This window comes from Anarrhichthys ocellatus, unplaced genomic scaffold (assembly GCF_004355925.1).
Source record: "Anarrhichthys ocellatus isolate YVR2014 unplaced genomic scaffold, GSC_Weel_1.0 scaffold2, whole genome shotgun sequence".
Classification (NCBI taxonomy): domain Eukaryota; kingdom Metazoa; phylum Chordata; class Actinopteri; order Perciformes; family Anarhichadidae; genus Anarrhichthys; species Anarrhichthys ocellatus.
Genome location: NW_022280032.1, coordinates 5611555 through 5637305, shown reverse-complemented (window position 1 = coordinate 5637305; position 25751 = coordinate 5611555). Strand labels below are relative to the sequence as shown.

General features: G+C 42.0%; 3 protein-coding genes and 1 non-coding gene across 5 annotated transcripts in view; 3 read left to right on the top strand and 1 right to left on the bottom strand.

Moving 5' to 3' along the window:
• Window positions 1–2654: 2654 nt before the first annotated feature.
• On the top strand, window positions 2655–4439 carry LOC116395380 (endonuclease domain-containing 1 protein-like). The gene is made up of 2 exons (XM_031869243.1): window positions 2655–3092; window positions 3244–4439. Exons 1-2 carry the CDS (start codon window positions 2715–2717, stop codon window positions 3847–3849), a joined length of 984 nt encoding a protein of 327 aa, XP_031725103.1. The 5' UTR covers window positions 2655–2714; the 3' UTR covers window positions 3850–4439.
• Window positions 4440–5413: 974 nt separating this feature from the next.
• pus7 (pseudouridine synthase 7) lies at window positions 5414–12234 on the bottom strand. 2 transcript variants are annotated; one of them, XM_031869222.1, is made up of 18 exons: window positions 12132–12234; window positions 11834–11945; window positions 10786–11106; window positions 10613–10697; window positions 10255–10371; window positions 10022–10166; window positions 9529–9546; window positions 9127–9238; window positions 8943–9020; window positions 8648–8776; window positions 8220–8345; window positions 8071–8132; window positions 7820–7980; window positions 7420–7546; window positions 6907–7008; window positions 6629–6758; window positions 6332–6423; window positions 5414–6010 (listed from the first exon to the last, which is right to left on the bottom strand). In XM_031869222.1, the coding sequence occupies exons 3-18, from the start codon at window positions 11094–11096 to the stop codon at window positions 5874–5876; spliced, it is 1932 nt and encodes a 643-aa protein (XP_031725082.1). In that variant the 5' UTR covers window positions 11097–11106; window positions 11834–11945; window positions 12132–12234; the 3' UTR covers window positions 5414–5873. The 2 variants fall into 2 exon arrangements, with proteins under 2 accessions (XP_031725082.1, XP_031725090.1); XM_031869230.1 differs by lacking the exon at window positions 9529–9546.
• A 329-nt stretch (window positions 12235–12563) lies between these two features.
• trnat-agu (transfer RNA threonine (anticodon AGU)) lies at window positions 12564–12637 on the top strand. The gene has a single exon. It is a non-coding gene; the product is annotated as a tRNA-Thr (tRNA).
• A 1286-nt stretch (window positions 12638–13923) lies between these two features.
• srpk2 (SRSF protein kinase 2) overlaps window positions 13924–25751 on the top strand; it is a 60823-nt gene continuing 48995 nt past the window's right edge. Inside the window, exons 1-2 of the mRNA XM_031857216.1 lie at window positions 13924–14005; window positions 14257–14323. Of these exons, the coding sequence (XP_031713076.1) occupies window positions 13990–14005; window positions 14257–14323 (83 nt within the window). The 5' untranslated portion in view covers window positions 13924–13989. The remainder of the gene's footprint in view (window positions 14006–14256; window positions 14324–25751) is intronic.

The following is a 25751-nucleotide window of genomic DNA, read 5'->3' as shown; positions in this document are numbered from 1 at the left end:
TTTCCTCCTGCTTCTCTCTCCATCTCTATATCTGTACTGAGCCGGCTGAGGAAGGTGTGTCTAAAGTCCTTTACACACACACACACACACACACACACACACACACACACACACACACACACACACACACACACACACACACACACACACCTCCATTCTCTCATTCGCAAACTAGACCACCCTGGCAGGGAGTTACGAGACCTGCAAATAACCCCCCTCCCCATAGCACAAACCCTCCCGAGAGACACAATAACATCACCCATCTTCCCCCCTGCAAACACACACAAACCCGAGACACACAAACAGATCCCTCACAATCCGCTAGGCTGCTCATATTCTCTATGCACAGATACACACACACACACACACATCCAAATGCACACAGTACCCAAATGTGTGTCAATACAAACACACTCTTTTGTTGTGTCTCACATGTTCAAACACACACACAGTGTGTACAGTGGTTAAATGTAACAAGCCACACTGAGCACAAACAAATAACGGCCCTCACTTTCACAGTCTGACCGCAGCATCAGAATGTGTGTGAGGCAGCCTTATTTAAAACCATCATTCTGTAAATACCTGGAGTAAAAAAGAACAATAGTGACAGATTACAGATGACCCACAGCTGTGTTGTCTCTCGCCAAAAGGAGGCTTCCAATTCACTGTTGTGTCATACTTACATATGATTTTAGGGTTATTTCTGACACTATTGTCTCCACTACCCTGCATTGATGTTTTCACAAACATTCATATCTGATAGAGCAATTTGCAAATACAGGTATAGATAGCAGTATTAACCCATTAAAGTATGGTTGTCTATCAGAGTAACTGTTTTTATATGTGGATAATGAGTGGAATATAAATTGAATTACTACATTACTGACCAGTAATTACTTCAATTGTTATTACAATACATACTTTTACCCTGATTAAAAGTTTGGTGGCAGCTTCCAAAGCCAATACCATAAATTGGTCAATTTAGGTGTCAGCTGTTAGCATTTGGAGACACCACTAACTTCTGGTTCACTGCCTCACAACAGTTTTGTCCAGAGCAGCATCTCCTTTACACTGTGACAATTTCTCCATTTAAAAAAATAAGTGGTTTTCTTTTGGACGTCCATATGCAAATCCTAATTTGATTTTGAACTAATTTGATGAAGTTAAGACATTCCCTAGATATTCAAGTATTTTACCTTTTTTATAGTCACATTTTGGCTTTTATTTGTGAGAATATTTAAGGTTCTGTTTCTGTTATAGCTAAGGTTGGATATTAGATGGATGTGTGCTGTAGGTCAGCATGGGGTTAGAGTGTAAACAGTGAAGATGTCTCGATAGTAAACAGGAAGTGTTTGTTACCACAGGGGCAGAGGTCACGCTGCCATCAACCTGTTGGTATGGAAAGAGATGTTTCCAAAAACATTCCACAGTCTTTTCTCTCACAGAAACATGGTGGTACACACACACACACACACACACACACACACACACACACACACACACAAGTAAAGAAAGGCAGAGTAAATACAACTGTTTCATTGAGAAGAAAACTGTATGCTGAGCATCACAGTGGGAACAACAGGGGGAAGGAAGTGATGCAGTGTAAGGATGTATGAAAGGACAGACTTCAAAGACCTTATATACAGATAAATCTTCTGAAAACGGCTGGTATCGATAGCCTGAATTGCAGTAACTGTATTGGCATTTTTATAATTTTGAGGATTTTTCCTCCGCCGTCACTACGAGGTTGGAAAAATTGAATTCACAATCTTTGGATTGTGAGTGAAATATACCATCATTTAGTGATTTTTCAAATTTGTCCAACACTTTAGTCATACTAATGACTTTTCCATCAGCCTCAGCTGCACTTTGTATTTAACATTAATTAGCAAATATTTTTTCTTCTCATGTAGTGAAAATGAGAAGAAAAAACCTGCTACAAATCGAGAAGGGTCAGCTTGTTAGCATTGTCATTGTGAGCATGTTAGCATGCTGACTTTAGCATTTAGCTACAAGGACACAGAGATACTAACATGGCTGTGGACTCTGAGTTTATACCTCGGACTCTCTGGAGAGCAGTAACGGTACTCAGTGGATTGTCCTGGTGAAACAAAGTGAATTACAACACATTTAAGAAAGGCTTTATTACATTGGTTTCGGTTCAGTGGTTCCTTGGGCTTAAGAACACAAAGTGTATTTCCATTTTGGATATGTTTGGCTAACCTTTTTCTAGGCCTATAAAGAGCTTGTGGCACAGATGGAAAGCTGTGAGCTCTGAGTTCATCAGACATTAGTGCAATGAGGCTGAAAGGTTTGAAATATTAAACACATTAAATGAAGGTAATGGGCTAAGTATTGCCTTTTTCACAGCTGATGTTTCCCTCATTGCAGGGAAATTACACATGTTATTTATTAATGACTTACAGGAACACTTAGTGTAAATGGAACAGAGTCATTATTAATATTGTTAGTAAAATGTCTGGGGTGAAAAAAGACCTTCTGTCTCTCCTTGATTAATATTTACCCCACTGTTCAGTTGTGTTTTCAGTACATTTGTCACATAATTACTTTACAATTGTCAGCCAGAATTACTCGGAGCTCCTGTGGTTGCGCAGGACCTTTAGGATCTCTGAGCTGTGATGGCCACTGATGGATTTTCATTACAACTTGTAAAGTGAAAAAGATAAGAGTTTGCATAATATGCCTGGGATGGTATGAAGCGCAGAGGCAAAGTCCACACAGCGGGACACCGTTTCAAAGAGACTGAATGCTCTGTGGAAACTGCACAATTCGTCATGATCGTCTACAACAGATCGGATCAAACGCTCATCGGCCTTCTCATCGTCGTGATGGCGGCAGCGGAGGTGCAGGAAAAGCTCTCACCTGAGTGTAAACAGTTCCTGTACATGGGCACGCTGCCTCGGGGGCTCGAGGAGCAGCCTTTTAAAAAGATTTGCCAGTTCTACAAGGGCAACCCGCGATTTGTCACCCTGTACGACACCATCAACCACATCCCTGTATATTCGGCGTACACCTTCAAGCGCTCGGACGGCTCCAAGAAGGTTGATGTGCCTTGGATGTACGAGCCACAGGTAGGGGCTGAGTGTTGCATTTCCTTTTAGGAAAGTATCATTTCCAATGTTCAGGATGGGAAAATTAGGAAAGATCCTTTGGCAATGAGTGTTATCTGTTAATCTACTTACCTAACATCATTTCTAGTGATGACACTGTTTGTCCTGACAGCTCTCCACAGTGTCTGACTCTCGTGAGATGCAGCAGTTCCCTTCAGAAAACGTCCACAAGAATTTTGAGGACGCTCAGGCCGTGCTTGACGACTACTCTAACTCTGTGAAATTTGAACGTGGCCAGCTGAATCCAGACGAGCACCAGGCCCACCCAAACGACAAAGCATCCACCTACACCCTGACGAACGTGGTCCCCCGAGCCAGAGAGTTCAACATTGGGCCCTGGAAGAACCACGAGCGCACCATCCGCAGGCGGCTCAACAACTACTGTCGTGGCACCGCCTATGTGGTCACCGGGGTCACCACCTCGGGCCAGACAATCCGCCGCCACAACATCAACCGCCTGGGCATCCCCACCTACTTCTGGTCGGCCTACTGCTGTGTTGATTTTGACCACAATGCGCCGTACTCAGAGCGCTCAAAGTTTCCTGCGTTTGCAGCTCATGGGCTCAACGAAAGGGAGGATAGTAAGGTTCAAGAGATGACGGTGCAGCAGCTGGAGGAATTCCTGAAGAAAGTAACTTACGTTGCCAGCTCTTTCCAGATCTTCTATGACAACTGTTTGCCTCTTAATAGTGGGAACATTGCCCTGCACCTGCCTTGAGAAAATGGGGATGGGTCCTTCATATTTAGTAGATTCGACATTCCCACCAGTGTCGATAATCAACATTTAGCAGCTGAGTAGGAGTGAATCGTTTCATATTTATTTTAATCAATGTACTCTAAATTCTACAGTTTCCTTGATTGAACTAAACTTGTCGCCCACATGTCTCAATTTGATTCCCATCCAATTTACAGTTTTGCATATAATTGCTTTGTGGCAGCTTGTTTGCTGTTTAAGATGTTAGTCACACCACTATTACTCTGGTTGTTGTTATAATTGGACTAATCTTCACTTATTTTATGATGTATTTACTCTGTATTTTTTAGTTTAACAAAATATACTTTATTAAAAAGGTCCAGTTACTAGCTTCTCTGAGCTGTTTGCAAAAGATGATGTCATTGAAGGCTCTAAAGAGCTACTAAGTGGACTTGTGAGCTTATTTTGTTACATATACTGATCCTCCATGTTAACATTTGTCAGAAAATATAAAAATATCCCAATTTGTAACCAAAGTACATTTCAAATCTCTGCAAATTCTCCAATAAATATATTTCAACTATGTTGAGTCCGATGGTGCATAAACTCGCCATGAAAACCCTACATGGTTGTACTCTTCATTCACTTTATCTCATGCACCTGCCTCTGTGGGCCATTTGTGCAGCACAGACAGATTAGACCGACTGTTTTACATACAGCCACTTAACTGTAGCACTACTGAGCACTTCTCTTATGAAAAGCCACGCAGACAAATTCAAGACACACTGCCAATATCCAGATTCTAATTCTAGCTTTTTTTTATCCTTACTAGAATATTCACAAATACACTAAAGAGTTTAACTCTCCGATGAATAATAGGATTTTGTGTTTCCCTTCTTATCAGAATAGAGTAATACAGTAACAGTTACCGGTAATAACTTTTCAGGGGTTCAGCCTCTTGTAGTGTCTTATAGCGCTGTTCTGAATTTTTGTGGTACTCCCTTTGTTAAAATTAGGATCTCAACCGTGACATAAAACGTGAACTAAATAAGTTCTAAGCTAAATTAAATCGAATTAAAGTAGAGCGTAAAAAAAGAAAGGATAATATCACTCCCAGTAAACATTTTTGTGGCTTTGTTCATTATTATTGTTGTCGTTTAGAGTCGGGATCTAGTAAGATGTCTCATAGCTGATACAAACAGCATGAAACCATAAAAAGAGTGAAATGACCCAAAACTAGGAGGGCAGACGGACCCCCAGGGTGAATGATATGATTCGCATCTAGTTTGAGAGGGTAGCTGTGTTCTGCCAGCTGGCATGTTCCACAGTGCCAGATGGTCAGCTCCACTATTTGACCAGCAGCAGACTGAAAGGATCCTAAAATACATTTCACATCCTTAAATGGAAGCACACTTAACTCTGAGGCCCAGTAGAGGGAGACAATCTGTGTGTATCTAAACACTCTCCCGTGGGAAAGATGTGACTTTTACAATTGTGCATTGAACAATATTGAAAAAGAGCCTCATTATGAAAATAAATCAACCGCATATTGACAACACTTGTGTCTTAATAACAGTCAAAGACAGACTTCACACTATAAACTCAACAGTTTTAATTTCTTTCTGCAAGAGTTTTTTTCAATTCACACATTCAGCTCAAAGTTAAAAAACAAAAAAGAACCACATTTTTCTGTACAAAAGGGGCATGCCGAGAGCCCCCTGAGCAGCGGGGCTTAACGTACGAGACAGCACCCTGGCAGCACACAGTCCACTTAAATCATTGTCAAAATAAACTGAGTCATCTCAGCACAGAAACACAGCAAATAAAAACATAATAAAAGAAGTTGAATAATGATACATTGTTGCTCTTTGTAGTTCAAAGAAATAACCTTTTGGCTTCACACAGAACCCAATTCTCTCCTTCACACACACACACACATACAGACACACGCGCATAATACACTTAAAAACACTCACAACAGTAAGTAGCCACAGTAGACGGGTGCTTTGCGGCCTGCAGCAGTTTGTGCCAGTGTGTGTGTGTTGGTCTCAGTTGAACCAGGTGGTATTGAGCTGTGTCTGTTTCTTGATGCTCGTGTCCAACTTGAGGACCTCTCTGATGGCCATGGTCGCGTAGGTTGAGGGAGGCAGAGAGAACTCCATCCGCAGAGCCCGATACTTCCCCTCTGTGGAGGAAGGAGAGACAAACTGGATCAGAGAGTGCTAAAAGATGGCTGTCAAAAAACTAAAAATCAGCATTCATGCATCTCAACCCTATGCATCTTATATACACCTCGAGCTTATGCTCCATTCATCAAGGTGGGACAATCGACAGACAGGCTGTTGTTTGACCATTTATTTTTATTCTTTAAATTATTTTGAGCTCTGCTCAGCAGTTGAATCATTTCAGTGTCTCCATTTTTTCTATGTTCAGTAGTTCTTTTGTCCACAGATTGGTAGTCCGGTGTGTTAACACACACCGAAAAGAAACCATAAAGAAACCGTACCTTTGTTGAAGACAGGAGCGGGTTTGTTCTCCATTTTCTCAAAATCGCTATGAACCAGGGAGATCCTGGGGTCGTCGTACTGGATCACCTCCCTGCATCAAAGAGAAAGAAATACCACAAAACACCAGGTTAGAGGCATCGCAGTATTACAGAGCAATTAAAGTAAAGCATTCAAATACCTGCAGTACGCAATAACAGCCTCCGTATTACAGTAAGGTTAGTATTACAGCATAAAGGGCTTTGTACAGTGTTACACCATGTTAAAAAATAATAAACTAGTATTAATTTGGTGCTGACCAGCTGACATCACTGGGTCTGATGAGGATGCGTCTGTAGGCTCCAGCCAGAGAGTAGTCCTTCACTTTGTGTCTCATTTTGTCGATGTCCAACCCGTCTGCAGTGAGCAGCTCTCTGTATCCTTTACCCACTGACAGGCAGACACAAGCATCACAGTCAATTACAAGCTTGTTAGTGTTAAAACCACTCAATGTTATTCTTCACAGCTATCTTTTCATAATACTTGCAAAAAAAAAAAAGAAGAAAATAACTCAAAATCCAACAGAGCGACTTCTTACCGGGATGAGTGGGGTAGATGACATCAAACCCAGGAAGTGGCATCACAACGTCATGGATGGAGCAGCTCTCGGCCTCCTCTGCAGACAGCACGTGTGCTGTAGCTTCATGAGCACAGACAACATCAGCATTAGTTTTAGTCCGTTTCAATAATACAAACTATCGGTTGGAAAGTAGATTTTTTTCTTCTGTAGACTTAAGCTGGGTAACAACACATTGACTTGATTTGGTGGCTTTTAACTTCTGGTGACAGAGAAATTGCAAAAAAAGAAAATAAACTACCTCATTTTGGATATCTGTTCCTTCAAACTATTTCCTGTTCTTTGAAACTATTGTTGAAGTATTAATTTGACATTTTGAAAAATGCTTGTATTTGCTTTCGTGCCGAGAGTTAGATGATACCACTCATGTCTGTACGTGAAATATGAAACTCCAGCCGGCAGAGGGTTACTTTAAAAATGTGTGCTTGTTGAACCATTCCTTTAATATTTAACATTAACATGTGAGCTACTTACTTCCTTTGAGCACAAGGTCCCCCTCCACGGCCTTCAGGCCGAAGGCCTCGATTCTCCGGCTCACCATGGTGTTCCACACAACGCTCTGGTAGCTGTGGATGTACATCAGGCGGTTGTTACGAGGGATCTGAAAAAAAGAGCAAAGAGTGATCAGAGATATGCAGAAACCTTTGAATGTGAATGAATGGTCAGTGAACACGATGGTTTAATAAAAATAGATAGTTATTTTCGAAGCAGCATACAACACATACAGTAGTTACACCTGCCCAGTGCAGTAGTCGTACTTCTGGTCGGGCACTTTGACTGGCTATACTACTTCTTTTATGTTCTGTATGTCTCGCTCACATTTCCAGCCTATTAATAGCATCATTACTAAAAAAAAAAAATAAGATGAACCAACCAGTGCAAAAGCAGTGACGATGTTCTTCTGGCCGTACATAGACAGGCCTCGCAGCAGCTGCCCCTCAACGCAGCGCTTGTTGGGCAGCTTTTTCAGGGCGGCCTCTGGGTCCTGAGTCTTTGCCCACTCCTCCCTGCAGCGAACCAGGAATTCTTTCTCCGCTGGGGAAAGCAGTAAAGATGGAGGAAGGTTTGACATACTTCTTAACCACTTAGAAGAAAAGACTGAGGACAAAACAAAGGGCTCATTACCTCCAGGACGAGGCTTCAGAATTAAATCCACCACCTCTTTCCAGTTGTTTTTCAAGATAGCCCTGCCCCCAAACAAAAGGAGGAAACAGCCCTTCAGTCAACTTACAATCTAAATTGTATGTCAGTATCTCCTCGTGTCATGACCTTACCTGCCAACTTGTTGTGTAGGCACAGCTGTGGTGCCAAAGCGCTGCATGCCGTAGTAGTTGATGAAACCCGTCTGCTTGAGGGATGACAAGGCCTGACTGACCTGCTCATCTGTCCCCGAGATGTTTCTGGGACACAAAGTGCAGTGGATGTTAACGCAGTGTGCCTGAACAATTTCAATGGAGGAGACAGTGTTTTACAAAAAATGGAGACTAGAAGCTTAAATAAAAAGAAACAAAACATAAAAAGTAATGATCAAATTTAAACAAAATTCACGGACAATATCTTTAGACCTGGGAGTTAATGCTAGTCGTTACTTGTGGGATACACAGCAACTGGTTGGTGACAGCTAACCAGCATTCACAACAGAGCACAGGAGAGGGCTCTGTTGAACATACATGAACACTCTACATAAACAACACCTGCTGACCTGATGATCACAGTGAAGTGGTTTCCCTGCAGCTCTCCCAGCTTAAGAGGGTGGTTTTTGTAGCAAAAGTTTCCCAGCTTGAGGTTCATGAGGCACTTGTTGAGGTGAGCCAGCCTCTCCGCTGTGATCCTGAGAGGACAGGGACCAGGTTTCTTTAGTTACTGTATAACAAGCCGATCCACCAGAGATAGTCTGCCTAGTAACAGCATGCAGCATTTACCACCTATTTACAATCACCCGCAGACAATTTGGAAATGGAAGCACAGTCATGAATGTTAAAGCATAACACACTCACTTGAGCACTGCAATCTCCTGCACAGTGATGGCTCTCTTGTCCTTGGTTCCCATGTAGGAAAACATGTTGGGTCTGAGCCTAGAAAGACAAACAATAGCTACAATCACATTTCATGGGGAAAATAAACTGTCAATCTGTCTCTTATTATCCAGTGATGATCTTTGTTTACGTGCTACATTCAGACCTGAGGAACTTCGAGAGAACATTGATGGCGTCCATAGTGTCCTTGTTCTCCTTGTATAGGACAAAGTGGCAGAAACTGCCACGGTTTTTGGGCCAGAAGTGTTTCCTCGGAGCTTTTCATGGACACAGAAGAAAAGGTTGCACTCAAATACAGATTATGAATTGTTGAGCTAAACACATAAAAAAAAAATTAAAATACAAAATCAATTTTAAAGAGTCAAGTTAAAGTGTAACAGATTTTGCACTACCACATGTTTACCTGTAAAGAAAGCTACTTTGTGATTGCAAAAAAAAATAACATAATACTTTATTTAGAAAATCAAAAAGCATTTTAGCAACCGACACCTAACTCCATCTGGGTTTTACCCGTTTCCTCTGCGCTGTGTGGAGAATAGGTTCTTACCTGCAGCTGCTTTGACCTCTATCCACCAGAGAGGAGCAATAGGAGGATAAAATAATGTTACTGAGAAAGAGATGTTTAAGGATCGTGTGGTGAGTTGTCAGGGGTGAGACCTCATGCATGGGCCTGAGAGTGGAATAATGGCATTTAAATGGTTTTTGCAATAAGGGAGCAGGGTTTGTCAACGCACCACGATACTGAATCTCCTCTTTCCTTATTCTCTTTTAAAGTGTTCATTCTGACCAAAAATCAGTAATCCACTCAACAATCAGTCATAACCAAAACAATGAGTGCGATGCATTGGAGCAGAACCATGCAGGTGTCTTGATCATGAACATGCACAAGAGCATGCAACATATTGTACTGCACTGGAGACCACATGCACTGCAACACATAAGCTTACGGTACACATGCAATAAGTCCGTTCTCTGATTTACTGGTTATGAAGTCTGTACAGACAGTTAATGACATCTGGTTCCGTCTCCTCTCCACATACCTGCTAACGCCTTCTTCCCAGCAGCGTGGTAGGCCACGATGAACTTGCGCCCTTCCTTCTCCTCCGTCTTCGTCTCCAGACCAGCATACTGAGTCTTGATGGCTTTGTGGACCAGCGTCCGCTTCTCTTTAGTGTCATCCATCACCTACAGATGTGAAAAGAGGAGTAAGGACATTACGTAAAAAAAACTCTTTAGGGACGTCATAAAAGGGATCCGGGAAGTGTAGACTCACCTCAATGGAGACGTTGTCCTCTTTATTCTTGAAGAGCTGCAGCTCCCCGAGCTGCTTCTTCTGCTCTTCAGTCAGCACGTCAGCATCCTCCGGCTGCGGCTGAGCCTCTGGGACTTCCTGAATTAGATGATGAATTAGATATGATAATCGGGCTCTATTTTTCCACTTCTCCATAATAACGAGCTTGACAGCTGTTTTTCCAAGACACTTGGGAAGATATTCGCGATTATCCAGATAATGGAAATTCACCACGATCAACTAACTGAGTGTTCTTCTTTATTGCGATCCACAATGAAATCCTATATACATCCTTATAGAGACGTGACACTGGTGATTGAAATTCAACCCAACATCTTACCTCAGCCTCTGGAGGGATAGAGAGGTCATCTAAATGCACAATCTTGCCTTGTTTGCTGATTTCATTCACCACGAAATCTGAATATCTGAGAACAAGCCGCAACAAATCATCTGTTAAAACAATCTAAACTGAAAGAAATTAGTCAAACTTCTTAATGACTCTGGAGGACGAACCTTTCCTTCAGGATTCCCGAGAAGCCCTCGTGGTCACTGACATACTTCAGGATGCCCACATCCAGCTCAGTGAGGCCATGCTTCATCATATCGGCAAAGGTCTCGACGACCTCCTCCTCCTCCTCCTCTCCATCGCTCGCGGGCTCTTCCTTCACACCATCGCTCGCGGGCTCTTCCTTCACACCATCGTGGTGGGGGCCTCCATTCTTTTGATCCTCCTCGACTTTTGGTTTCTTTGACGGCGTGTCTTCCTCTTCATCCTCTGGACAGCCTCTCTTTTCCCCGACTTGGACAGGCTCAGACTCAGCCATCAGAGCCAAGCTGTGGCAACAGAGACAGAGAAACTGTGCTATAGTTCAGATACAGCCGTTACCTGGGCTCAAAGATAACCCTATTTTTTATAGTATTTTAAAGTTATTTTTGCTGTTATTGGGTGTCAGCAGAGAGCAAAGGCCCCCAGCTGGCCACAAAACTGGAGATATTACAATTACATAGTTTTGAAACATGTAACAAAATTTCAAACCCCTCACTCATCAGGATGCCACGAGACAACAAATATCTAAAAGAAAAGCCTGCATTACAAACTGGGGGTATGGAGAGAGGGGAGGTATGACAAAAGATGCTATTAAGTTGCATTATGGGAAATGTAGGATCCATGTTTTTGGGAGCCTGAACCATATTTGCCAAATACCCTCTGTGAAAGATCCCCCTTGTATCTTAAACATGTTGTGGTGTAATGAACAGGAACAAGTTACATTTGCACATTAAAACAATAAGCTTTGAACATCACGGCTCCTGTTGCATCTCCAATTGCAAGTCTGCCTACTTTGTGGAAGTTAACATTAATTTTGGTATGATGCATCTTGTTTTATACACCATCACTAGTAACATATTAAAACTACTGTACTTGCTTCTACGCAGTAATGCAACACTGCTGCACTGACGTCAACTCAAAACACAGCTGTGTTGTATTGCAGTGTTAGATCGAGTAATGACAACAAGCTGAACTGACGTTAATGGCCTAGAAACTAAGATGCTACTGACTTACTGTTTGTGGAGCTGAGGAGGCGAGAAACAGACGTGGATGTGGGAAACTCTTCTGGTCTCACAGCTGCCAAACACTTGCAGACTTCTTACCGGACCCGAGTTTAACACAGGCACTGGAAAGACACGATGAACATAACGTAATGCTGACATCGCCAAAGTTAGCAAATCCGCTAGCGCATTCGCACTGCCGTCTGTTAGCTAGCATCGCTGGCTATAGTTAGCGCTGCTAGCAGGAAAGCTGTAAATAAATAAAGCGAGAAACGTTGATGTCTTCTAGACAAAAGTCTGATTTAACTTACCTGCGTTTGGTGATATTCAGAAGAGTACGAACTGCGTTGAATGCCAGCTTTTCCCACACGTGTGTGTGTATGTGTGCGCTTGGTTCCGGAAACAGATCCCAGCCTAAAGCCCGCCCCCTGCAAAACGTTTGGTTAAGGGACCTGTCAATCATGGAGTTTCAAAGCAGCGCATTTGAAAGATGGCACTCTTAACTTAAACAAAATAAAACCAAAAAAACACTGACTTAAAGGTTCGCTGGATACCTCGAGGGCAACAATTATGATAAAAAAGGAGTAATAAAAAAAACCTCCACAGCTAAAAATGGTCATATTTACATGTTAAACGTTGAAAACTACTCATAACTGGTCTTCTGCAATACTACAAAATGCATGTCATCATGATCCATTTTTTTCCTCTGATACTGTTTGACTGTAATGTCCGTTGTTTCCACTGGCGCCGTGGCTTAGATGGTTAAAGCGCCTGTCTAGTAAACAGGAGATCCTGGGTTCGATTCCCAGCGGAGCCTTTTCACAGCGAAGCCATGAAAGACAATCCAACAAGACAAATATCTAGGGCAGTGATTATATTAGATGTGCGTATGAAAAAGCCACCCATTTGTGAAACTATGTCAATATTGTTCTTCCTTTGTCAATGCTAGCTCATTGTAGGTGAATGTCTTTTGTCAGAGCACCTTTGTCTGTGCTTGACTATACTGTACGAATGACATTGGAATTGTAACAATTGATAAGTCATCAACTGAAAATTGATCAGCAATCATTTTAATAATCAATGAGGCAATCAAGGTTATACGGTAAGACGATATTTTCTGGTGAGGATTTCAAAGACGTATGCAATATTTGCAAACAATGAGGAATAAATGGGGAATAAAAAATAATGGGGACAAAGCCTATATCTTTTACATGGTAGCAAATGATTTTTTTGTAAGAGATTGGGGATTATAATGATCGTAGTCCTAGCAAATGTGCACCTTTGTGATTATTATCCATAAACTTACCATAAACACTTATCGTCCAATTCTGACTTGTCTGTCGGAGAGTTTGACTCACAATATTTATGTCCCAAATTCTTTAGTGCTCAATGAAAGACAAGATAAAACTGTAATGATAGCAGACAGTGGGCTGCAGACATGCAGCAATACAAAAAACTAACACTATAAATAGTAGAGAGGCAACATGGGCTTGCTACCAAGTTATTATACTGATAGTACATAGAGTCTGTGTAGAAATACATAGCTGAGCAGGAGTATTTCACATACACTGCTAGACTACAGTACCTTTGTTATGCAATATGTCTATTGTGAGGTCTTCATCTGAAGCATTTCCAGACATGTTAAGCTCTTATGAGAGACTCAACAGTAGAAATATGAGAGGAGTCAGAGAGAGAGAAGGAATGACATGCAGCAAAGGTCATGCATACTTAACCTGCAACATATGCATCCCTGCATTCGAGTTACTTAGTTTATGACTTACTGTGCATCCTTTGACTTTATCCAAAAACAACCACAAGATGTGTGGTGTTAGAAAAATACTTTTTATAGAATAAAAATGTAGCCTAATATACATAGACACATGTTTTAATACACATTTGTGGATTGTTGCATGCTCTAATATTCTGCTGGAGAAAAATGCCCGACTAAATATATTCTGCTGTTAAACCTAAATGTGAATGAGAATACATTCGTGCACAGTGGTGCAGGTCCACGCAGGACTGCACGCAACCACCGCAAGAGGGAGCGCGTGCCATCTATAGGTAGAGGTTAGTGTGCGCTCGTGTTTTTGTGTGCACGAGAGAGAGAGAGAGAGAATCCGGCTGCTGCCTCTGAGCTGCCCGCTCCTGCTGAGGGGAAGAGGAGGAAACATGAGCTCCAGGAAAGGTGCGTATCCCTCAGCCTCTGACTTGACCACACTTCTGGATGTAATTAATACGAAAGATGGCGAAAGTTACGCGTGTAGCTATCCCTACCGGGGGCATGCAAAACGACGCTGAATGCCCCGTGCCAGCCAGCTTCAGAGCCTAATGATGTGTGTTTATTCTCTCTCTTTCCTCCCCGTCCATCCTACACCCTTCCCCGGACTCGGACGTCGGTCGTTCCCCGTGGTTCAACGTTACCTCACCCCCCGGCAGTGATGGCCATCCAGGCCAGAAAAAGGAGGCCGAAGGGGAAGAAAGACAGAACGGGTAACCATCGTAGGTAAGCAGCAGGGGCGGCGGCGGCTGGTTGGTGACTGTTCGACGTAGTGAGAGAGTGATGTGTGTGTTTGCCCGGGTTTGGTTTTGTTGGCAGCGGGTCCGTCTCCGCGTGACGCCGGCGCTGCTGCCGGTGCGTCGGCGGTGTAGACTGTGCGCGCATATGGCAAAGGCGTGTATTTTCAGCACACGGGACGGGCTGCTCTGGAGTGTGGGAAGTTACCATTTACGTTAAGAGGACTCAGATCTGGACGACGAGGACCCCACTTGACTCACTAACGGCAGTTTCCAGCAACATTTGCACCCAGAATAGCCTACAATCCCTACGATTCATACCTAAATTCGCCCATTTTTCCACTACTGATGGCCTCTTGATTGATTGCTCTCTGACTATGGTTTGCAGAAAGAGGTGTGATGTGACAGCTCATTTCCTTGGCCCCTCTGCAGCAGGGATAAGGAGTAAAAACACCTCCCTTCTCTAGCCTATTTTGGAATCTCTCACAAGGTGTTTGATTATGTAACTTTTCTTGAATTTATTGGAGCATTGTTTCCTGCTGTGTGATTGTGTGTCTGTGGTTTTGTTAGGCAGTCTTGCACGGGTATTTCAGCGTGATTTCACCCGGCGTTGAGCGGTTGCAGCGCACTTGGAGTGTGCGCAGCGCAGCGGCTCTGTAAAGTGCATGCGAATTGGAGTGGGGAAAGCGGGGGCTTACTTCATGGCACGATGCTATTGGAGCGACGTCACCGGCAGCCGAAGAAGGCATCATCAATTAGGTGATACCAACGGCGCGGCCACCCCAGGGGGCAGCTCGGTGTCTCCTGCTCGAATTTGCTGGAATTCCTAAACGCCTGCACATTGTATGACAGCAAACAGATGGTGTGCAAAAAAACAACAATATGAATTCATAAAACCAGTGGTTGCTCTGAGAGGGGGGGCATGTTTTGGATGTTTCCTATTGCCCAGTGTATGCTAGGATATATACAGTAGGGCTTAACTCTAGGGATAAGGATTAAGCAGACAGAACATGAGAAATAAAATGACTCTTGATTCGAGATTACTTTTTAAGGATATTCAAAATGAAATATGGCTGCAGGTAGTGATGTAGTCAGTTGGTCTGAATATGCAATTTATCATTTTGTAAAACAAGGAAAAGCCTTAAATTTTCACATTTCCGTAGCTTGAAGATGTTTTTTGGTTGTTGCTCGTTTAATGACTTAAACAGTTAATCAATTATCAAAATAAATGCAGTTTAATTTTCTGTCAATGGACTATTTGTCCCAGCTGTACAATGAAGTAAATCAGATAAGCTCATTAGCTAGCAGACGCTTATCCTGGTCTCTCTCTCTCTCTCTCTCTCTCTCTCTCTCTCTCTCTCTCTCTCTCACACCCATACACAGTCACACACACACCCATTTCCACCACAAATTTAGACGTTCCCATTCAGAGCAATGCGTTCTCAGGCTCAGTCAATGCGTTTGCACTTAACTTTGATCTTTAGCTCATACAACTTCCCATGTTTGAACTCATTAATTCAGACAAACATGCACATCAGTGCAGGCACAAACAAACGATTCCAGACTATGACTCCTTACCCACCAACTGTGTGTAGTCTTACCTGATCTCGCTCAGTCTGGCCGACAACGGCAAGAAGAGAGATTTAACTAAAGCATAGAGGAACACATCATGGTATCTTGCTGTGGTCCATTGTTCTTTTTATCAGCGTCACATAGCATACCCACATATGTGCTTTCAGTCATTCTCCTCCACAAGTCTCTACTCAGAGTGAAGCAAGGCAGAGTCATGCTGGGGCGTATGTGAGGTGAACGACACTTTGCCCTAACAGGTGCAACAAAATGGTATGCCTTTATTCCAGAGTCATTAGTATATAGACATGACAGGAAATGATCAAAGAAAGAGCAATATTAGATGCATCACATACTATGCCTATAGATGATTGAGCACGCTTTGGTCCAGACTAAAATGTCTCAAACCCTATATGGACATTCATGGTGCCCAGAGGATGAACGCTATGGACTTTAATGATCCCCTCACTTTTCCTAAAGCGCCAGCAGCAGCTTGATATTTTTGGCTTTAAGTGAAATATCTTAACAAACAATTTGATGGATTGTCAGGAAATGAGCATCATAATGTAAAGGTCCTCATACAGGATCAATGCTACTGACTGGCTGATCCCCTGACTCTTCATCTTACGCCAACATCAGGTCAGAATATCAGTCGGCCCAGTACTTTAGTCAATGTCAAATGTTAGCATACACAGGCTAAACTCACATGGTGAACCAGGTAAATGCTACCTATGATTATGAACATGTTAGCTTGTCATTGTAAGCATGTTAGCATGTGGATGTTGGTGTTTAACTCAAAGCACAAATGTTCCCGAAGAAGTACAGCCTCGCAAATCTATACTCCTAGTCTTGTTTAGACTAAGTTTGTAGGTTATTAATTGGTGATCGAGAATAGCAGACGTATGAAACTGTATCAAGGTATTGCCAAAATTGTTGATCATTCAATCATTTCATTGTTTTGCAAAACCTGGAACCACAAGCTGTACGTTTTATAACAAATCCCACAATTACTGTGAGGCAGTGTAAACCGTTTATTTGCAGATGCACTCAAGTGATGACACCTTGACAGTTATTTATTTATTGTTTCTTTTATTACGGGTCATTAGATCAGTCATCTTTTAATTTGTCACGAGCAGGATCTCACACACCACCGATCAGATACTGACAGGATGAGCGTTTTCCACGTTCCCTCTTTCACAGATTACAAAACGGTGTGGCGCGTTTGTTTCTAAGGGTAACTGCGTCATCTGTGAGGGATCACATGCGAAGGAACAATTCAGCGTGACGTTTAAGATCTTCAGCAGCAGATCAGACACATGTTGGAGAGCAACTGCATGGCTTGCTGAGCAGAGAACTGATCTATTGGCCTTGCAGCTGCAAGTCTGTTCTTCAAAGCCTTCTTTCCAGCTGTTATCACTTCTGTCCGATGTGCAATGCAAGCAAAATTCAAAGACCCCAGTTGTGCTTTGGTGTTATTTTTGTTGGATTCATATACTAAAATAACAGTATTGACTGTGTGTGTGTGTGTGTGTGTGTGTGTGTGTGTGTGTGCAGGGTCTGTAGATGGAGTAGTTTGAGATGCTTTGAACTTGGTTGTGGCCCAAATGAAAAGTTCATACTACTTTGATGCACTGTCTCTTTTCATCATCCAATTTTTGCTCTTGTTGGCCTTTTGAAGTTCAGGCTATCGCCTGCACATCATCACCTGATCTCATCTCTTTATTCAAACAACTGTTGTTCCTTTGACCTGTCTTGCTGCTCCGGCTATTGGTATTGTACAACATGTGTGTGAGTCAATCTGTGTGTGTGAGAGAGAGATACTCGATATGAGTTGTGGCGTTGAAAGCTGGTACTGAGCCAGCTGAGATGTTGTATGGTCCAACAGGTTGAGGAGCTAATGCTAACGATTTAGCATGGTTTAATAAAGGTTCCCAGCAGCATTTCTTATACCAGTGGCTACATATGTTTTTATGGGGTTCCAAAATACTGATTATTTTCAGTATTGATAAATCTGCTGATTATATTCTGGATAGAATGCTATTATGATTTTTTTAGAGGGAGAAACTCACCGAGTAGTGGAGCAAACTGGCATTTAAAAAAATGCATGTTGATACATGCTTTTATTTTGTATTGTAGCCTTTAACAGTGGCTTTGATGGACCGGTTTGAGTTCTTATGAACTTCAGTCCTTTAATAGTCAGAGAAGGATTTACAGAGTCATCATAAGCTTAATTATATTTGAGTATTTAAACATGTTATCTACAATTCTCACTATGCAGTTTGTTGTACCCTTACCATGTCACTTTGTTGTTAGTGGGAGTTGTTTAACTAATATCAACCAAATATGAGCACTTTGCCAGTTGCTGCAGGAGCCACATAAAACACAACAGTTCTCTTTTTTTCTGACAGGGTTTGTTTACTGACGGGTCAAAGCTTTTACACCTTCACATTTATTTTTCTCACTTTATTATCCTTCCCTTTATTGAGTTGGACCATCATACTTTTAAAATGACAACTATTGGTACAGATATATATGACTGAATGAGGATACTGCAAGAGATTATATATGAACTAATATTTGATTAAAGATCAAACGTTTGATCCGCATGTTTTAATTCAGATTGTAGACGTGTCTGCTTCTCACATTAGACGATGACGACTCACAGCAGGTTTCGAGTGGCCGAGGCTTTGATGGGAATCGCCATGGATCTGGATCAGCATGCCCAAACAGGCTGGGGTTGTGAGGGTGAAAGATATATACAAAGCGACACCAGCATAGTAGCATTCATTAGTCATAACTGTGCCAGCCAGAGCACCGATGAGTCTAAATGCTAATATTCTTCTTGGGACATATATCTGTCGGCTAGCAGTGCCAGTCGTAGCATTGTGGACCTTTCTGCATGAAATGAGCTGCTCTAACCGAGCTGAATAATGTTCACATACATTGCACTGTAAACTGCATTGATTTGTCGTCTGGGTTTGGCCCAGCTCTTAGTCTTTGACTGAGGCAGCGACTAGCGAGTAGGCAGCTATGCAGAGACGAGACAGGGTTTCATCACTGGTGTCGGGCAGCGGGCTGAAGCTGGAGTCTGTCACGATTGAAATCACATGTCGAGGTTTTATGAATTCATGAAACTCAAGCAGGTATGATTCATGACACAAAGAGATGACATGTTGGGTGGCAGTAGCTCTGTCTATGGGGACTTGGCTTTGGAACCAGAGGGTCGCTAGTTCAACTCCCCAGCACGGAACATTTATGGAGCGTGGACTTGTAGCTAGAGGTACCAGTTTGCCCCCTGGGCATTGCCGACATGCCCTTGGGCAAGGCACTGGAAACCCAAACAACTGCTGTATAGTAGCTGCTCACAATACTAGGATGGGTTACATGCAGAGGATACATTTCACTGTGTGCTGTGCTGGGAGCATAAGCAATGATAAAATTTGGTTTACTACATGATGTAAATCATCATGATGTACACACAGTGTTGTATAATGTTAATATACAGGCTTGCCATATTTTATAGATCATTTTATGGCTTTTATTAGGTAACGATAGTGGAGACAGAAGACGGGAAACTTGGGAGAAAGACAGGTGCAATAAAGGTCTGGAGTTAATAGTTGGCATCTTAACCCCTAAATCCATCTAAATTATTATTTTTTATTTGATTTTGTGAATGCTGTTACTTATGTTTAGTGTGATATAAGATATACATATATTGCCGGTGTGGGAGATATTGGAACTACACTTCAAAATTTGGGGATGTTTTAGGCTTTCTTGCCAAGAGTTGGATTAGAAGATCGACAACACTCAAAGACTGAAAACGGGGAAACGGCTACCTACCATCACCTCTGTGGTTCACCAACAGCACACAAATAGCCCCGTAAAATCACAAATTGCTTTTTTCCAGTTTTTAATTCTAAACTAAGACAGATTCATGTTTAACTGACAGACTGAAATTGGTATCCATCTTCTCATCTGACTCTTTGCAAGAAAATGCATTTCCCAAAAGGACAGACTTTGGTTTTTTTCCATTCCATTATTTCATTCCATTATGTTGTCTTCTTTTTGTTCATGTGTAAGATCAGTCTGCTGATTAATGATCCTTTATTGATTAGCATGTGGTAATCAAAAGGCTCCCCGTTAATGAATTGAATTGATTCCCTTGGGAGCTGGTGGGTCCAGCTTCTGTAGCTATGGATGAACACCAGTGGCCAGATCCCTCAGTTTAAGGACTAAGCCATGGTGGCTAGTATGTCATGTACTGTACAGACGTGAGGAAGAGATTCCGGAGATTTGATCTGTGGCGATCAGATTTGTACTGCTCAGCTAATAAAGCTTCTTTCATCAATACTGCTGCCTGACTGGATGGAGCTGATGGCGGATGCTGAGAGCAGAGCATGTGAGCTGCATGTAGAGAGAGAAAGAGAGAGAGACTAAAAGAGGGGAGAGAATTAACTGTGATAGGCATGCCGAAAGCTTGAGAGGTGGAGCAAAAGATAAAGAGCAAGAATAAGACGGAGGAAGATTGAGAGGGGGAAAAAGGAGAGTTTGCATGTGTGAGCTCGTGTCTGGCCAACCAATAGCATCAGGAGAGCCAGGGATGGAGAGAGTGAGTAAAGAAAGGGGAGAAAGGGAATTAGAGGATGCCACAGGGCAGCTGAAGGCAGAGTTAGTAAGAAACTGCTGCGTTGGACACATGAAGGAAAGCACATACGTCAATGTGTTAATTTGACCCATACAGACTGCTATAGGTCTGTTTGGTCTGTTTGTGTTAAAGTCAGAACATTTAACATTGTATGATTACAAGTCAACAGGGCAGGGACCAGAGTCACGTTTGTCTTTTCATTGTCATAGAGGAGCCATGTGGAGGAGTGTGTGACATGGCAGTCACACACTGTCTGCCATGTCAGGACTGTGAGGTGAAACTAATTGCATTTGAGCCTGCAGCGCTAGTTTCTTATTTTGACAGTTGAGCAGAATTAATTGCCATTTGATGCTGTGTTCGTAGCGTACCGAGGGTTTATCAAAGCTTCTTTTTTTTTAAATAACAAAAACTGAAAACAGCTGCCTGCTGCTGCTGCTGGAAATGTGGCTGAAGTGATGAGAGCAGTGAGCCTGAACCGAAACCGTAAAGGTGCAGGCTGTAAAAACCAAAAAGGAATTTTCTTAAAAAAATATTCCAAATAGCTTAGTGGAGCTGCTGCTGTTGTTTTTCACTCTGGGCGACACCTTTCTAAGTATACATTGTCATTTCATCCATAAATTAGTACAACAAAGCTGTTTAATGCAGCGTAAAAAACCCAATGCATTTGGATATGTCTATTAATCTTAAACTGTACGAGCTGCATATAGGAGGACATGTTTTGTCCAAGCCTTGGAAATGTATTGCTGATTTATTTTGATATAGTCCTTCAGTCTGATAATAAATAACCCAAATAGAACTGTATTTGTGGACATGGACTCATACTGTCAGGGGGCTCGGCTATGCCCCTCACAGATCATTCATTGTTATACATACTGAATTGCAATGTGATATTAGCTGCTTCCTCTGTGGTGTCTGAGTGGGAATGATTTCCTCCCTGATGGCCACAGTGCCAGTGACACTGCTGGCTAATTGAATACACTGCAGAAGTAGGCCACTCCAGTAGGTTTTGAAGTAGGAACTCCTGAAGAAAAACTCACCTTATCCACAGCCATTAGTAAGGTAGGCTGGTTTTGTGAGCCATAGGTTGCCGCTGTCTAGACCTTAACAAGGTCGAACATTTAATGGTTGTTCCTTTTTAGCTTAAGCCATCAAGTCTGCACTACAATCTGTTATATGAACTGTTCACTGTCCATGTTCAGAGTGTGTGTGGTCCAAATAGGATTTGTTCTGCGAGGGACGAGGATTTATTCCACTCGTGTAATGCGTCTGTAGTGCGGTCCAGCTCTGCAGTTGCAGGCCAGTGGGTCATCCTGGAAGGAGGAAGGGAAGGCATTAAGAGGGCATGTAATGCTGTGAGGGCATGAGCGCCTCACAGTCGGGAGGCTGAACACAGTACGGCCGCTCTCCACTGCCACCTTCTGGTTATGCTGCTGATGAAGCTGCATTTCTGATGGATGTTCTGTCAAATTTTCGTCATATTTATGCATTTCTTACCTTCAAAATTATTATTTTACTAGAACCTTTCTCAGTTTTTGTTATGGCTTTACATTTTATTCTTGAAAACAGTCTAGACTACCTTCAAAAGTAAAGTCTATTATGTAAATCCTTTATTATGTACCTTTATTCTGATAATATTAAGTAAGTTGGTTTTTAACCTGAGACAACTCTTTAAAAATAAAAACATTTTCACACATTATGTAGAGAAGTCAGACACTGAGGTGGCGTTGGCAGCTCTATTTCCTGTTTTCCTCAGCATAAGCTGCCTTTTGGGCGTTTTCTTTCTCAAAATGTAGTTTTATTAAAAATGCTGAGGCAGCTGTTACACTCAACAGCCCCCTAAAGCACAATTGTTCTTTGATGAATTATCTGAGCTCATATATTTACACTTCACCGAGCTCGTTGCAGAATTGTACATGTGGGTTATTTTAGTTCTTCAGCATGGTCACAAATATGAGCTTGTTTTGACTTCTCGCTGATATTGCCAAGGGTGCACAGGAACTGCAAATAAAACGAATTAGTAAATGATTTCCCCCCCACACTGGAAATAACACCCTTGCATTTTGCATCACTGATCATTTTTTCATAATCTTGTCTGTGTCGTCACTGCAGATCACTTAAAGCTAGGGTTGGCAATGTTGAGAAACTAGCGCGAGTAAGATGTAAAAAAAAATGATCCAACCTTAAAAACCAGCCCAGTGTTGCACACTCTGTCTTTTCCAGTGATGGTAGCTGTGAACATGGCTATTGTTCGTGCTCACAGCTGTTAAGCAGCTTGTGGAAGACGATTGCTGTCGGGATGTAAAGGGAATTTAAAGAGATATAACAAAAAATGTCTTTGCAGAACATTACCATTACTAGCTTTAATGTCCATTTCAAAAAAAAAAAAAAGAATCCAGCTCATCCAGGGCTTCTCAGTGCTTTGTTAATAGCGTTGGCACAAAGTGAACTGCCACCGATAATTTAAAGTAATTGCCCCCTTTTAAAAACAGGAAAAGTTCAACACAAAGCCAAAGCCTCATGGAATGTAGCTACAGTTTCAGTTAATTGCAGAGAGCCTTTTTTTTGATAATGAGTTCCCAAGATGCTGCTCATGTCCTCAGTGGGGTTTGATGAATCAGAGGGCAGCACATTGGAACATTTCCCCCTTATTTATTCATCAATAATCACAGATATTATGATGAATTCATACACAGGTACAGCAGCTCACATCGATACTCATTCCAATGGTGATGGACTGCTTGTGTCGGCTGTAATCACAACTTCTCGTGTTTGCAGTCTGGCCACCAGGCATTTGTTTGTCACCGTATTTCTTCTGCACACTAACCCAGATCTCTGGAGAGTGTGTATGTATGTGTGTGTGTCCTGCCCGGTCCATGCATCTGCTCTATTCTATCAAGGCTGCTGCCGCCATTGTAAACATTGAGTAATTGGCAACGCTGTGCAGTCTGATGTCCTCGTTTAGCCCCGCATCGAAAACCTGGCTGGGAATTCTTGTTAGATTCTCGTTAGAGTAGCGGACTCAGAAGCTTCTAGCAATGTAGTCATGAATAGAAAAGGTGGGTCAAATAACACAAAAAAAAAAAATAATCAAAATTACAATGTATGCAACTGATGATTTTCTGTTTTATTTTAGTCCAAGATGACATCTTTAAATGTCTTGTTTTGTCTGACCAATGATCCAAAATCTAAAAGAAATTCAATTTTGCTTAAATTATGCTGTAACTTGGGAATGTTTCTCATTTCGACGGATTAATCGATGGCCAGTTGAACAATTTGCTGTCGATTTAATTAATCGTTTCAGCGTCATCCGTGTTTAAGAATCTGAATCTGTGTTGTAGAGGGGTTGCAATGCTGTATTTCATGAAAATATGAATAACCACCTCTGTGATTAAAACTGAAGTGACTAAAACTGATACAAAGCAAAGCAGAGAATAATGGGAATGTCTTAAAGTGTTGCCAAATATCCAAATCCATCCAATAGTTGTTATTGTTGTATATTTCAGTCACATACAGGACATGAGACCGTTTGTTACCTTTTAGTTCTGGTTAAATCTGTTCAACACACTAGAACTCTCTAGCATGTTTTTCCTATTATTATGAGGCATATTTTCCAAGTCTGCGTTTGAACTTGAAGGCTGTAATCTCACATTTCGTCTCGGTCTACTTCAGTCCCGTTACAGCAGTACTCCTGCTATGTGAGTGATCACACTCATTGTGTTGACGTAGCGCTCGCTGGTGACCACAGGCCTGGCTTCTCTCTGTCCCCATCCTGCAGGGCTGTTATCACAGTACTCTGAAGCTGGAAACACAGCGCCGCATTGTTGTACGCCCCCTCAGGCTGCAGCCCAGGACTATTTTCTATACTCAACATGCTTCATGACAGTAGGAAAAAACAACAACAACCATTGTTGTTTTCCTGTTTGGCCTCGTTTGGCCTCCCAACGTGCTGCTTTTTTTCATTTTCTTCGGTGTCGTGTACCAAATGGACTGTGCATGTTTGAGTCTTAGGAGTGTATTTCTTATTCTGTCCATCAGAGGGTAGCCATGTCCCAGTTTTTAGTCTTGTGATGAAATAATTCATTGTAGGTGCTGTTCTTCCCCCCCTCCTGATTTTGTCTGTGCTGGAAAGGACTGAATACTTCAACAGTTACCTTTTGAAATCAATCCGATTCTGTGTTCCTTTCATGATGAATACAAACTTGCTGTTTTGTGTGAGTCAGTCGAGTACAGCCAAATATCCCATTTTGCTTCTTTTGAATTCTCTCATTCTCTCTTTTGTAAAAATAAATATTGGTTTGGTGCTTGGTGGTTACACAGGTCTCTCTGTAACCAAAGGGTCAAATGTCACTGGATTGATTCGAGCAGGAGCCAGCAAAATACAAAAACACTTATTATATATAAAATACAATTGCCTTTCGTCGTGCTTTTACAATTTAAGATTAATAGTAATTTAATAGTGGAATTTAAGGAATACTGCTGACTGTCAAAAAGCTATTGATTTAGAGATCACACTATCAGCATATTAAAGGGCTAATCCGTGTTGTGCCTGATGTGTGTACTGGCTGATTTAATAGACTTGCAAGAATCGTTTCAGCCAAATATTTTCTTCTCAAATTAGGGTTTGCTGCTTGCCTTTGTCACATATCATAGTCAATGAAATATATTTTTGTCTTGGTCAGGACGTCGTAGTTGTGATGGGCGCCTTCTCACAACTTTTTGACGTTTAAGTGTTAGCAGCCCTTGTAACAACTTTATGAAACTGTCTTGCAGGCACATCAGCACATATACAATACGCTGATCACACAAACCTTCAGCTCCATTAAGTGTTGTTACTGGACCTGTCCTCCATTAGTGAAGTGAAAGGAGGTTAAAAACAACAAGAAGTCGGCCATTTTGTGGGTTTGCTTGGTGTTAAGTGTTGAGATAAAATCCATGTCAGCCCGGTGAAGCGGCTGGGGTCAGAGTGCAGGGACAGAGGTCGGAGGTCACTCATTCATTAATTAAACACACACCACTTTGCTAATGAGCTCACACATACACACACACACACACACAAACACACACACACACACACACACACACACACACAGGACCAGGTGCTATTACTGGGTCATGATCAGTTTTAGCTTTTGTTAAACTGTACATACTCCCTCCCATCTCTCTCTCTCTCTCTCTCTCTCTCTCTCTCTCTCTCTCTCTCTCT

Coding starts and splice junctions, on each gene's coding strand:
- LOC116395380 (XM_031869243.1), top strand. CDS start 2,715: ATGAAGCGCAGAGGCAAAGTCCACACAGCGGGACACCGTTTCAAAGAG. Junction 3,093..3,243: donor CTTGGATGTACGAGCCACAG/GTAGGGGCTGAG, acceptor TTGTCCTGACAG/CTCTCCACAGTGTCTGACTC.
- pus7 (XM_031869222.1), bottom strand. CDS start 11,096: ATGGCTGAGTCTGAGCCTGTCCAAGTCGGGGAAAAGAGAGGCTGTCCA. Junction 10,372..10,612: donor CTATCCCTCCAGAGGCTGAG/GTAAGATGTTGG, acceptor CATCTAATTCAG/GAAGTCCCAGAGGCTCAGCC. Junction 7,547..7,819: donor TCGTCACTGCTTTTGCACTG/GTTGGTTCATCT, acceptor TCTTTTTTTCAG/ATCCCTCGTAACAACCGCCT.